This window comes from Rattus norvegicus, chromosome 14 (genome assembly GCF_021556685.1).
Source record: "Rattus norvegicus strain SHRSP/BbbUtx chromosome 14, alternate assembly SHRSP_T2T, whole genome shotgun sequence".
Lineage (NCBI taxonomy): Eukaryota > Metazoa > Chordata > Mammalia > Rodentia > Muridae > Rattus > Rattus norvegicus.
This window is the reverse complement of record NC_141547.1, coordinates 73,557,541-73,571,520: the sequence shown is the minus strand read 5'-3', so window position 1 is coordinate 73,571,520 and position 13,980 is coordinate 73,557,541. Positions and strand designations below refer to the sequence as shown.

At 42.1% G+C, this 13,980-nt stretch overlaps 1 protein-coding gene and 1 long non-coding RNA gene across 11 annotated transcripts in view; one reads left to right on the top strand and one right to left on the bottom strand.

Annotated features, from left to right (window-relative positions):
* Bod1l1 (biorientation of chromosomes in cell division 1-like 1) overlaps positions 1–8,606 on the bottom strand; it is a 54,668-nt gene extending 46,062 nt beyond the window's left edge. For all 9 annotated transcript variants that reach the window (XM_087584554.1, XM_087584556.1, XM_087584555.1 and 6 more), the window contains exons 1-2: positions 8,234–8,606; positions 1,899–2,023 (exon numbers count right to left, since the gene is read on the bottom strand). In XM_087584554.1, the coding sequence (XP_087440680.1) occupies positions 1,899–2,023; positions 8,234–8,470 (362 nt within the window). In that variant the 5' untranslated portion in view covers positions 8,471–8,606. The remainder of the gene's footprint in view (positions 1–1,898; positions 2,024–8,233) is intronic.
* Positions 8,607–8,723: 117 nt separating this feature from the next.
* On the top strand, positions 8,724–13,759 carry LOC108352768 (uncharacterized). 2 transcript variants are annotated; one of them, XR_015637068.1, is made up of 2 exons: positions 8,724–8,949; positions 12,240–13,759. It is a non-coding gene; the product is annotated as an uncharacterized LOC108352768 (long non-coding RNA). The 2 variants fall into 2 exon arrangements; XR_015637069.1 differs by having other exon boundaries at positions 12,137–13,759.
* The last annotated feature ends 221 nt before the right edge of the window (positions 13,760–13,980 follow it).

Here is a 13,980-nt window from a genome sequence, read left to right as displayed (position 1 = left end):
GCAGAGGGAGGTGGTATGAGTTTCTAGCCTGGTCTACAGAGTGACTTTTAGGATAGCCGGCGCTACATAGTGAGACACCCTGTCTCAAAAAAACAAACAAAACAAAACAACAAAAAAGAGATACCCTATCTCAAGAAAACAAACAAAAAAATCAACTGTAACAAAATCCTTCTCTAAGGAAAACTTCAATATGATACTGCTTCTAACATAAAGATTTGCAAATGGAGCAAGCAAGATGTCTCAATGGTTAAAGCTCTTGCAGTACAAGCCCAATGACCTGGATTCCACTGTAGATTTTCTTTGACTTCCATATCCACAGGGTAACGAGGGGACAATGTACAGAAGTCTCAGGAAGAGTGGCTGTGAATTCCCAGAATACGGCTATTCTCCTTCCCAGTCTTTAGTCTCACAGTGTTCTTTCACTCATCGCTGCCAGTTTTGGGCTTCCTTACCTTTTACCAGGCATGAAACTGTGGTCAAGATGTCTTTTATTGTACTAGTGCTGCAAGTGATTTCTCACATTTCCCTCACCTAAAATCAAATGACAGTTTCCTTCTTAAGAGATCTTGCACACTAATGTATAAATAAAAACACCAGAAAACTGTTCTTTTTGAGACTCTCAACACTGGATAATAAAATAGTGCAAGATTTGCTGGATCCTGTGAACTGGTTCGGCACTGTAAAGATACCCTTCTCCCGAGAAGAGTGCAAGAGCCTTCTAAGTGGGATGAGAATGAAGCAATGCAATCATCTGTAGACGGCCACATCGAGGAAGTGTGGGAACAGAGCCTTGCATTATCAGTAGCACTGCATATAAATGTGAGTCAGGCACCACAGCTGCACCCCAGCTCCCACTCCTGTGCTACTTTGCTACTGAAGGACTTTGTGGAACTAAGGAGCCTTCTTGGCCTGTCATGCAACAGACTCCTTCTAGTATCTTCTTTTCAGGAAACAGCCTTGACTTTTTACCAAGAGGTATTATTGTTAAGCAGCCTTCTGATAGCATCTTTTGATCTCACCCAGACTTTTCGTAGCTTTTAAAACATAGACAAGAAGTCTAGTGCTGTTTCCTTTTCTTATGTGCAGGGAGACACCGCCTAAGCTCCCTGGTTCTGGGTTCCTAGCATTACCTGGGATAAATGAACTTTTTAGTGCATTTTTATTTCTGGGGCTTCCTACAGCTTGGAACTATCACACTACATGGGCTTGATACAGTACTATCACCTGTTTAAAGCCACACTTTATAAATGTTCTTGAGTATAAATATTTGTCAAAGCAGGAAGAATATGCACTCTTTAAACAACTGAGATAGAAAGCCTTTTTTGTCTTAGCAAATATTTATATTCAAAAACAAGCAGAAGACTGTAAATCAAGTTTGCCCTTTTTAAAAGTAAATATTTCAGACTTTCTAAATATTTCAGCCTTTATTCTTTGTGTCTTATGCTGATGCAAAAATGACTGAAGAGAAAATTCTTTTATCTAGCTACATGCTGAATATATTAGAAGACAACACCTATAATCAAGAGATTTTTTTTTTAAATTTCAGAGCTGTGTCATGTTTTACTTGTTAAACAAGAAAATAGTCATTAATGTAACTGTCTAGGACATTATAGCATTTACATCTATTAATATTTACATAGAGTTTTTTGGGATGGTTTTCCTTTAAGTCGTGCTATTTCTTTTCTCAAGTATTTAAATACAACTATAAGTCTACAGAAAAAGAAGAGTTAAAGTTTATAAAAGAAATAGAAATTATGAGGCCATACTCTAAAACTACTGGACTAAGTCATATTAAACTTCCAAAAGCACCGACATGAGGAGAACATATGTCCATTTGCTTTTGGACAAAGTAAACAATGGCATTTTAAACCTAGCCTATGCCCTGAACTCAGACTTACTTCAGAACTTGCTGTCGGATATTGTTTCTCAGTTGGTTCTTGTTGAGGTGGGGACTCCATGTATGAGTTGCCAAGTGGTTTGCAACGAAGTTGTCAACTCTCTGCCTCAGATTCTGATAGGCAGGCTAGAAAGAAAAACAGAACAAACCAAAAACCCATAAATGCTAGAAACCTTTAATTCATACAATATTGAAAACCAGTTCAGTAATTTTAACATAACATAATAACATTTTTCATAGTCCTAAGGTTTCTTATAGTTGATGGAAAGTTTCACAGTTAAAACTTACAAATAAAGTTTATCTAAGACAAGTTGTAAGTAGAGTTAAGATGAAGAAAACAACCCTTTTGTAGACAAAAAGACCCAACTAACCAAACAAACAAACAAATAAAAAAACCCAGAAAATAAAACACAAAAGTTAATGTTAGAGGCCTTGAAACAAAGAGAGAGAGGAAAAAAGTCCTGAAAAAGATTGTGGCAATGTTATTTTAATGTCCCTCTTGCTTGCTTTAAGAATGACAGTAAGATTCTCTTCATATCTGTCCCAAACACTGCAGTACTGGAGTCAGATAGTTCAGTGAGCCTGTTGATTGATTGGCAGATTCTCTAGATCTCTACGGAATGAAAGCAGAGACCTGAGCTTGAAGGAAATGCATCACCTCCAGAGATCTCCCCCAGAGTATGAAAGGTTAAAACTGGCTGAGGAAGGCGTGGTTGGTTGGATGCTATAAGAGCTGCATGAGCAAGAAGTGTTTGCACACTCAAGAGGCCTTGAGAAGGGGTGGTGCAGACTCCCTGGAAAGATCTGACAGGAGAATTAGAGGTGGACTGAGGGTCCAGTACAATGTCCAGTACACCGTTTACAATTTAAGTTTAAATAAAATTTAAATTTCATATCTGCTGCTATATTTATAAAAGCTTCCAAATAAATGGTCTGTATTCATTCAAACAGATAACAAAAGTTAAAAAAAAAAAAAAAAGAATGTGGCATATGACCTACCTGGAAAATTAGTTTCAAAGTTGCATGATGTAACTAGGGGTGAGAATGCCCTTTGTGGACAGAGCCAATAACAAAAGAAAAGAATCACTGGACTAGAAAACAATATGTCAGAAGTACTAGGGAAACCCATATATTGGTAGTCTAATGTAGTTAGCGAAGAGAGTCCAGTGACATCAGAAATAAAGCTGGAAACAGACTGGGACTTGGTACTTGTACAAGATTTGAGAATGGCCATTCATTACACATATGAACACAGTGGTTGAACAGCTATGTGTAAGCAGACACAAAACTTACCTGGAAAAGTATGCAATAACTGAAATAATGAAGGTCTGTGGTGGTAAGATATGAGGTACGAGTTATAGACTTATGAGAAATTCCTCAGGGACAGACCACTGAACTATACACTAAATATGGGGTAAAAGTAGTTCTCAAGCAGGAATGATTTTAACCTCTCTTCCCTCCAGGGGGAATTTGGCAATGTCTAAAGCACTGTAGATTATTACTGAGGAGAGAGGGCAGGAATGCCACTGAATACTCCACACAGCTCAGGGCAGACCCTACAAGTAACCAGCCTAAAAGGTCCACACTGTCTAAGGTTAGAAACTCTAACTGCCCATTTCTTGCCCCTCCTTCCCACCAAAGGTGGAGGGGGGTGGGAGGAGAGCAGAGGAGGATGAAAGATCAAGTCTTTATTTGAGAAATGGTGGTGAGGGTGGTGGTGGCACAGAGGCAGGTGAATCTGAGTTCCAGGCGAGCCTGCTCTACAGAATGAGTCACAGGGCAGCTAGGGCTACATCTTGTCTTGAAAAACAAAACAAGGGGTTGGGGATTTAGCTCAGTGGTAGAGCGCTTGCCTAGGAAGCGCAAGGCCCTGGGTTCGGTCCCCAGCTCCGAAAAAAAGAACCAAAAAAACAAAACAAAACAAAACAAAAGCAAACAAAAAAGTTAGACTCTTTAGCTGGGCTGCAGCAGTGTGTGCAGCAATCCTCAGCACTCAGGAGGCAGAGGCAGGGGGATCTCTGAGTTCCAGGACAGTCAGGGCTATGCAGAGAAAGCATGTCTCAAAACCAAAACACAATAAAACAAAACATAAGGGTCCTTACCTACATCAGTCCCTTCATCTACTCATTCAGGGTTATCTTTGCTTATCTGTCTTTTACCCATTCAATATAAGTTAGTGACCTGGAAGGATTTTAGGGAAAATAGAGCAGCACCACTCTGTGCCACTTCTCTCTCTCCCTCCTACAAAAGCTGCTATCCCAGTAAGCAATTCTCACATAACCATTCCCTCTACTCGTCCACCTGACAAAGTTCTCGCCTTAGAGCTCATTCTTTGCATCCAAAGTGAGCTTATTATCCACCATCCTTTCACACTCCTGCCATCTTCTATACATACCACCACTTAGCAATTCGTGTAGGGCACTGTACTTTTGCATCTCTGGTCCACACTGCTTGGCACGCCAGTGATAACTAGGTACTACCTCCCACAGAATTTAAGGTCCTAGCCTTATGCAATGCTCTTCCATCACTTTCAATTTTCAACTTTTGTTTTTTTCTCTTCCCTAGGAAAATCACCCAATTACTTATTCATGCCTCTCTTTACTTACTCTAAATCAATGGGAAATTTTCTGTCTTTCTAACATTTATAACATGTATTTTTTTCTTTTAACAAGCATTTGGACTTGAATACATTTAGCTCTCTAGTCCCCTCAAAACAAATTCAAATTTCAGTTCCCCCACAAAGAACAATTTTTCTTGCTTATGGGTTTTTTTTTTAACCAGCAGGGCACAATGGTCCATGTCTGTAATCAGTATTTGCTGGGGTTTTGCAGGAGAACAGCAATTTCAAAGTCTACTCAGGCTATGTACTGGGTTCAAGGCCAGCTTGTGCTATATGGCAAGATCCTGCCTTAAATTTAAAGCCAACAAGTTCTTCTGGTCAGCAAAGTCTACAGGTCCTAGCAGATACATCAGAGGACGTTCAGAACCCATTTCCTACTATCTTTTCCAGCCTTGCTCCAAGGCTTCTCACATCCGACATTCCTGCCTGTCCATGCCTAACTCACATCCCTCTTCTGAGAGAGTACCTTAAATCTTCTAAAATTAGGGTTGCAAAACATTTGTAGTCCAAAGTTGACCAAGAATTATCACCTCATCTAAAATACAAGTCAGATCATTAACTTTTTCCCAAAACTCACAAACTTCTCACTACTAAAAAAAACCCTAAACAATTAGGCTGAGATCCACAATCCATTAGATTGGGGGTGGGAGGTGTACTTTCTCCTCCCAGCAGTTCTGGCTCAGGTCTTAGGCTCTACCTCTGCTATAGGGTTGGAAGGCATCCGTTTTCTGTTTGTTTTTCAATCCCTTCAAGGATAGTTCAAATAGTATCTTAACTCAAACCTTACCCAGAACAAATAGTAAGCCTTCTTATGCTTTTCCTGCTTTTTTCTTCTGCACAGAGCTGATTATAGACTACTTACTTTTTTTCCCTCTGCTAGGATAAACTGTGAAGCAGCAGGATTCTGGGTTACTGTTGCACTTCCAACTTCTAAACTATGTCTGTCACACAAGTTTGATCAGTGAATACTTACTTGATCCATGAACTAATTGACCAGAAGCCATTCATAATTGGGAAAGTATCCGAAACTACTTTTACTAGTCATCAAAAGAGAAGTTGAATTTTCTTGGTCCATCAAATTCTTGTCTGGACAGAATGCTGGGCCTCTTGCTTGCCCCTCTTCATTCTCCAGTTGGTAATCAATAAGAAGGGGGCAGGATGGCTCTCAAGCCACACAGCTTGAGTCAGTCACCTGATGACTAGCTGTCTAGAAGGCGCATCTTTAGTGGTGTAGCTGGATTTTGGAGCTGTCCAAGGCTACAGTCCTTCAAGAATGACGACTACCAGGAGAGTTATGTTTTATGGCTCCAGGAGTGGGAGTAGACACTGGTACCCCTCACCCCAGTGTGGATACACTGGATGAACCCAGGGCTGTTACACATGTATGTGACTGACATAATCCGCTGACTGTTCATAGCCTATACACCACAGGGGAGACTTTTAGGTAGAAAGCAGAGCAGCTTTTCATCTTCAGGTATGAAGAATACCATACTTCCTATAAGTGGCAGATGATACCTAGAGTTCATTTGCATGAATAGGGAATATTGCCTCTATTTTAGCCTACTCATTGTATTGTTATAAATGCTACAATCTTAAGTAGTATTCTTTTGCATTTTACATATTAGAAAAAATAGAAATGTGACTTATTTATAAATATTTAGGTTAAAAACAACACAACTGTTATCTAAGGGAAAGGAAGGTATGGGGGAACAGAAACAACAGTAGGGAGTAGAAGAGAAACTGAATGATTATAGGGGAGATTCAGCAACTATGCCCCGCTGTGCTGCTCTCTGGGAAGAGCGTCTTTTCTGTTACACTCTTATCTAGCTTTAAGCTTTCTTATCTAGAGAAGAACATTCTGTGGTCCCTCAACTCTCTATACAAAGCACAAGGCTGAACCTCATGAAACTGCCTACAGTCACCCACTGTCAACTACTGAAAAGAGCACTTTACTGTGCCCATTTGAAGAGAAAGGCCACGTTCCTTACTTACACTGTCATACCAACTTTTCTTCTTTCCCCAAGAAACATTTTAAAAATCTACTTTTGGAAGATTGGGCAGGGATACCACAGGCAACAGTAGTATTTAATGGAGACAGGATAAATAAAAGGCTCAATTGTAAAGACTGCACCTGTCATCAAAATATTAAAACATTAAATTTATTAAACACGATATACAGTGACAACACAGATACACAGATTTCTGAGAACATTAATGTGTAATATCCACTTGTTACTTGCAAACAACTAGCTTTATATGAGGGAACGTTTACCTGACCATGCCTAATATTTCCCCATTAAAATATTTTTCAAAAGGCAACAGCAATGACTATAATATGGCTGTGATAGCTCCTAAGCAAGGTAAGATTATACTTTCTATACACACCCAATTAATTGAAGTCCCTGTAAATAAAACCTACATTTTGGAAAGGCTAAGGGAATGGGCCCAGGACCAGAGTCCTTGTATTAGATATCCTCAAGTTCTTTGGAGGAATTATTATAGAGGAGATGGCAGAACTGTGTGCAGGTGACCTCAAAGCCCAAGGATGTGAAGGTGCTGCAAACAACCCCCTTTTAAAGAAACCAGGTTCTTCAGACTTGACAGGCCGAAGAAAACCTTCCATTATCACAACTCCAATCCAATGGACCAACCCACATTGCAGCAAAAATAAACACATACACCCCCAAACAAAACCAAATGAAAGCAACCAAAACCCCACAAGAGGAAGCAACACTTCTTCCTTCTCCCGCTTCCAACATACTCTCTAGCTTTTCACTAACTTCACTCATTGCTTGGTCCCGCATCCTTGGATCGCTGCCAAGATGACAGCTTACCTGCAAAGCACCGTTCTGTCTCAGTGCCTATATTCCCTTCATTTTGGTTAGGGAACCTTTCTGCTGACCCTTGCCTCACGGGCCTCAATCTCCTAACGCACACCCCCCCACCCCCTTCCCCCCGCGTGTCCTTCTTTCACTTCAGCAAGTTGCTGTCACATTTCTTCTCCTGGAATTTTCAACCGAAAGGCTGGCTCCATCCTTCCCCCCCTCACTCCCGGCCCCTCTCTCCCTCTCTCTGCCTCTTCTCATCTTAGCAAGTTGACTTGACCTAACTTAGGCAGCCATTGCAAAAGACCATCCAGTCTCCCAACTCACTTTTTTTCTTTGCCTAGGTTTGCCTTCCTACCTTTGCAACTTTACCCGCCCCTCAACATCCAGCAAAACACATTGTAAACCATTCCTTTACCATTTTACGATATCTGCAAACGCAAAATCTGTGGTGTTCACAAGCCGAAGAAACTTTTGATAGGCAAAAAACAACTTAGCTGGAAAAAGTAAATAGACAGACCATGGGAAATAAGAATGAACACTAAACCGAGTCCCGCTTTCAAACCAGTCTCCCTAAGAACAACGACTTGATCTAGCTTACTACAGCGGTATAATTGCTGAGCCCAAGCAGTGCCTGGTACACAGTAGGTATTCAAGAAACACAAGCCCAAGAAAGGAACAGAGGGGCAAGGGAATGAATGAACATTCCAAGCCTTGCAGAGTGCATTGCACACCTCTGCAGGTCTAACAAACAAACAAATAAACAAACGAAGCGGCGGCTGCAAAAGGAGCCCTGTGCAAGACAGTCCCGAGGGTCCGGCCCGGGGAAAGTCGCCCCTCCGAGCACGCGGGACCCCACTCCCCGCGCCGCCCGCCGCTCCAGCCCCGCACCTTGGTGTCCACATCCGCCAGACAATCCCTGCGAAACTGGTCGAAAAGCCCCTGGCTCTTGAGGTGGTTTACAATCATGGCAACGAGCTGCGGGTCCCCGGAGCCAGCACCTGCGCCTCCCGGCCCGCTCGCTCCGGGGCCAGCTCCAGGGCCCGGTGGCGGCGGCGGAGGCTGTGGCTGAGGTGGCGGCGGCGGAGGCGCGGGCGGCGGGGGCTGCGGCTGCGGGTTGGTGGCCATGGCGGCCCGGGCTAGGGAGCGCGCGAGCCCAGGCGGGCAGGCTCTCTGAGGGAGGCGGCTACACAGGTCCCGCCGCCTGAGGGAAGCCAACGGGATGTTGTTACGGAACCAGCGGATCTAGAGCAACCCCGGAAGTGAAAAGGAACTGAGGGAAAGGAGGAAAAGGCGGTGACAGCGGCAACTAAATCCTAGCTACGGGGGCCGCGGAAGTCCAATTGCAGCCGCCTAGCGGCATGAGCGCCCTCGCGAGGCTGAGACGGGCGGAAGCAAGCTGTGGTGGCCACTGCTGTGGAGAAGCAGAACAGCTAAGATCTGGGTTGGAGGGTGCGCCCGCTAGCTTCAGCTCAGAGTAGGCTGGAACAAGGCTTGGTCTAGTTTCACTGTTGCGGCTGCTGAGTCCGCCGCAGTGCGAACCAGTCCTGGGACCAGCAGGCGAACTCTCCGAAGTCTAGGATTCGATCTGTTTCTTTTCGAGAATGGTACTTCAGGGTTTTCGCTTTTCTATTCCACCTACCCATCCTCGTTTTCCTTTATACTCTTTTAGTGTGTCTCTCTCGCTTGCTCCATCCTATAAGCCTCCCTTTACTGTCTCTTAAGGTAGGGTTTTAGCTACGAGAGTTTTGCTGCTCATTGTGGTAATAATGAGTGAAACTTGTATAGCGTTGTGTCTTAGGCATGGTGCATACACGCGTTAGGGCGTTTAGTCCTTGGATGACACTTAAGACTGAGTCCTGTATGTTCCGGTTAGTTTTATGTAAACTTGACACAAGCTAGTCATCCATGAGGAGGGCATCTCAGTCAAGAATGCCTCCCTAAGATCTGCTGGCTATAGGCAAGTCTGTGAGACATTTTCTTAATTAATGTAGTATTAATTTATTAATTGATGTAGGAGGGCCTAGTTCATAGGAAGGGGCCTACCCTTAGACTGCTGGTCCTGGGTTCTGTAAGAAAGTAGGCGGAATAAGCTAGAGGGAGCAAGCTACTTTTCCATGGCCTTTGCCTTAGCTTTTTGCCTCCTGGTTCCTACCGTATTTGAGTTCCTGTCCTGACCTCCTCTGATGATGATAATGGAAGTATAAACCAAATCACACACCCCCTCCGCCCCCGCTCCCCAGTTGCTTTTGGCCGTGGTGTTTCATCATAGCGATAGTAATACTAGGACACTCTACTAATTCCAATTTGCACATCAGAATATCACATAAACACACGACTTACTCACCGGGGAAATCGCCTGACCCAGGACTGAGTTGTCTATAAAATCTGTTCTGGGTGGTGGGTCCTTGAATCCGGAGGCAGAGGCAGGCAAATCTCTTTAGTTCAAGGCCACTGTAGTTCAAGGTCTACAGAGTTAAAGGACAGCCAGAGCTACTCAGAGAATCTCTGTCTCAAAAACAAACAAAACAAAACATTAAAAAGAGACAAATAAAACAACAACAAAAGAAAACATGTAAAAAAACAGTCAAGTTTAAAGTGGTGTTAAGCATAATTTAATTGCTTGCTTCCTCCCCTCCCTTCCCCTCCTCTCCCCTTCTTTCTTTTTGAAACAAATCTAGTCATGTAGATTTCACTGGCTTTGAATTCACTGTTTAGATTCCACCTGGCTCTGTTTCCAGAGTGCTGGGATTAAAGATGTGTACCACTACACCTGCCTAGTATAATTTTTTTGTGTAATTAATTTTCAAAATAAGGTTTCACAACAAGATGAGATTATAATTTGTTTTTCCTTAGTGTATTAACAGTGAAATGCAGAATGTTAAGTGCTTCTTGTCAAGTGTGTATATAATATAAAAAGGTTTAGTGTTTATTTGGTATATAAGTATATATCTAATTAAATCAACTTTTCTAAAATAGCTGAGTCATCCATAAAACTAAAAAAAATCGCAAATGTAATTAGGGACAACAACTAAACTTTAAAAAATTAATACAAGGTAGTTGCTGCTAAAAAGAATTTAAGGGGCTGGACAGATGACTCCAGGCTAAGAGAACTGGTTACTCTTCCAGAGGTCCTGAATTCAGTTCTCAGAACTACATAGTGACTCACAACCATCTTTAATGGGGTCCAATGCACTCTTTTGGTGTGCATGAAGACAGCATATTTATATACATAAAATAAATATATATAATTTAAATAAAAATCTTTAAAAAATTAGAAATAATATTTTTTACATAATATATAAAATGTCCTAAATCATTTCCAAAATGTATGAAGGTATAAACTGATTGTAAATTAGATAATTCTCAATTAATTCTCTAAACTGAGTGATGTGGACTTATTGAAATCTTAGAAGTAGCATGCTGGTATACAGGAGTTCCATTTACACTGATCCCACACTCTAGATACAATGTATCTTGAGCAATGTTGTAACCTTGAAAAACATCCTGGACACATTGAAAAGAATCCAGGTCACTGATCTGTATTGTTGGCCTGTTTCAAAGGCATTTTTCTTTCTGTTTGAGGACAGATTCTAGGGCTGAATAATTACCCTAGAAGAAAAGGGAAGGGGGGATATTACAATTTTTATTTTTAGAAAGCTGTTTAAAGTAGTGTTTCTTGCTAGTGTCCCTGTTTGCTTTGTGTGCTCTGGATTGTTTCTTTAGAGTTATATATATATATATATATATAAAAAATTTAACTTTACTTACTTGCTTTACATTCCCCCTCACTGCCCCTCTCCCAGTTATCCTATCCCACAGTCCCTCTCCTTCTCTGAGCTTGGGGGGATCCCTCAGGGCATTCCCCCAACCCTGGCACTTGAAGTCTCTCTGAGGCTAGACACTTCTTCCACTTATGCTAGACAAGGCAGCCCAGCTAATAGAACATATCTCATGTACAGGTAACAGCTTTTGGGATAGCTCCCTTTCCAGTTGTTCAGGACCCACATGATGGTCAAGCTGTACTTCTACTACAGATGAGAGGGGAGGCCCAGGTCCAGCCTATGTATGTTCCTTGGTTAATGGTTTAGACTCCAAGATCCTTAAAGGTCCAAGTTAGTTGACTCTGTTGGTCTTCCTGTGGAGTTCCTATCTACTTCAGGCCTGCAGTCCTTCCCCCTGTTCTTCCATAAGAGTCCCCAAGCTCCATCCACTGTTTGGCTTTTTGTCTAAGTCAGCTGCTGAGTGGAGTCTCTCAGAGGACAACATACTCCTGTCTGCAAGCATAACATAGTATTATTAATAGTGTCAGGGATTGGTGCTTGACCATCAGATGGGTCTCATTTGTACAAAGGAGAGCTACTGCTTTCTTGGAGTTAATTTTGTATCCAGTCACTTTACTGAAGGTGTTTCTCAGCTATAGGAGTATTCTGGTAGAATTTTATGTATACTATCATATTATCTGCAATAGTGAAATTTTGACTTCTTCTTTTCCAATCTGTATCCTCTTAATCTTCAGTTGTCTTGTGTGCTGGGTTAGAACTTCAAGAACCATATTGCAAAGATAGGAAGAGAGTGGGCAGTCTTGTCTTGTCCCTGATTTTAGTGGAAATGGATTAAGTTTCTCTCTATTTAGTTTGATGTTGACTCCTGGCTGTATATTGCTTAGATTATGATTAGTTATGTGCCCTGTATCCATTATTTTTCTAATACGTTTATCATGAGCAGGTGTTGGATTTTATCCAAAGCTTTTCCAGCATCTGATGAGATAATCATGTAATTTTTAAATTTTAGTTTGTTTATATAAGGGATTAAGTTGATGTGTCCCTGAATCACCTCGGATGAAGCCTACTTGATCTTGATGGATGATGTCTTTGATGTGTTTCTCTCTATGAAGTCAGGACAAGCAAAAATCATCAAAGAAAGCATGGTGAACCGAAGAAAACGCAATGAAGACCAGCCTCGGCGAAGCACAAGACCAGCATAGAGAGCCAGTATCCGAGCATTGTTCATGGTCTGTTGGGTTATACTTACAATCTGTCCAAACATCACATACCCTTTCATCAGACAGCGTCCAGAAAAACACCATGTGTCTGCTTCAGCAAAACATCCTGTCATAAGACAGCGTCCAGAAAAACACAAGACACAACTGAGTCTCCAAGGAAACCAGAAATCCCCACTTCGAGGAGTGACATTATTAGGAAGTGTAGCCTTATTGGAGGAAGTATGTCCTGTGGGTGGGCTTCGAGATGGCGCATGCTCAAACCAGGCCCAGTGTTTTACTCTTTTTCCCTGCTGCCTGCCAATTCAGATGTAGAACTCTCAGCTCCTCTCCAGTACCATGTCCGCCTGGATGCTGCCATCTTTCTCAGTGTGATGAGAATGGACTAAACCTCTTAAGCTGTAAGCAGCCCCAATTAAATGTTTTACTTTATAAAACTGTGGTTATAGTGTCTCTTTACAGCAATAGAAACCCTGAGGTAGAAGTTGATATCAGGAAATGAGGTATTGCTGTGATAGGGTGGTCCACGTTTTTGTTTGAATAAATGTGGAACATTTTGGGAATCTGGACTAGAAAAGCGATTGGACTTTCTAAACAAGGCTTAATGGGCCATCCTAGTAGGAGCTTAGAAAAGAGTGGTGATGAGTGTGATTTGCACTGTGGGGCCCAGCTCAAGAAGTTTCAGAGAAGGCACTTGCCAAGGAAAGCTGCTGATGGGGCGTGGAAAGAGCCCAAGAGAAAGACGTGTGTTAACAGCCAACGAAGCTGAAAGGATTTGGAGATTTTGAAGAGTGTTTGCGGTGATCTCTTCACACAGTGTCTCTTCACAGCAATAGACATTGCTAAGACAACTTCCTTTTAAAGACATGTCTTAAAATCATTTTAGTAAATTCAATTTGTTCTAACATTTCTAGTTCTAAAAGATGAAAGTTTTAAAGTTGCCCCCCTAGACACAAAGTTTAGAGCAGAAAACAAACAAACAAACAAACAGGTTAGGCCCCAGAATTATATGTTCCAAGAAGCCTCTCCTAGGGCTATAGAATAATTACATTGGCCAGCTCAACAGCTTTCTCCCAGAAACTAGCTGACCATAAATCTGAGAGAACAATCTTGAGAAGCAGGAAACAACTTCTCCTAGGAACTATCGGACCATGAAGTTAAACAATCTGAGAAGTAGGAGACAGCTTCTCCTAGGAAACAATCTTGGGGGACAGAGAGTTCTTCCTTGTGATTTTTCACTGTTATTCTACACACTTTCCAATGACGCCATCCCTGCCCCCTCGGGTTGTGGTTTCTCCCTTTAAATACCTCTTCTCCCAGCCTCTCGGGGTCGAACTCCACTGCCCCTGCGTGGGATACGAGTCTCGACCCCAGTGCACTGGTTGCTATCGATAAACCTCATGTGATTACAACAAGGACGGTCTTGTGTGAGTTCTTGGGGGGTTGCGTCATCCCGAGACTTGAGTGAGGGTCTCCCCACTCCGGGGGCCTTTCAGTTCAATATCTCTGTCTCACAGAGTTTACTATCATTTCATGAATTTGACAAGCCTACTGTCAATAGGAAGTGTAAGTGTTGACTGCTGTCTAACAATTTTACTATTTCTAAGAACAATAGCAATATAGTAATCCCACTGGT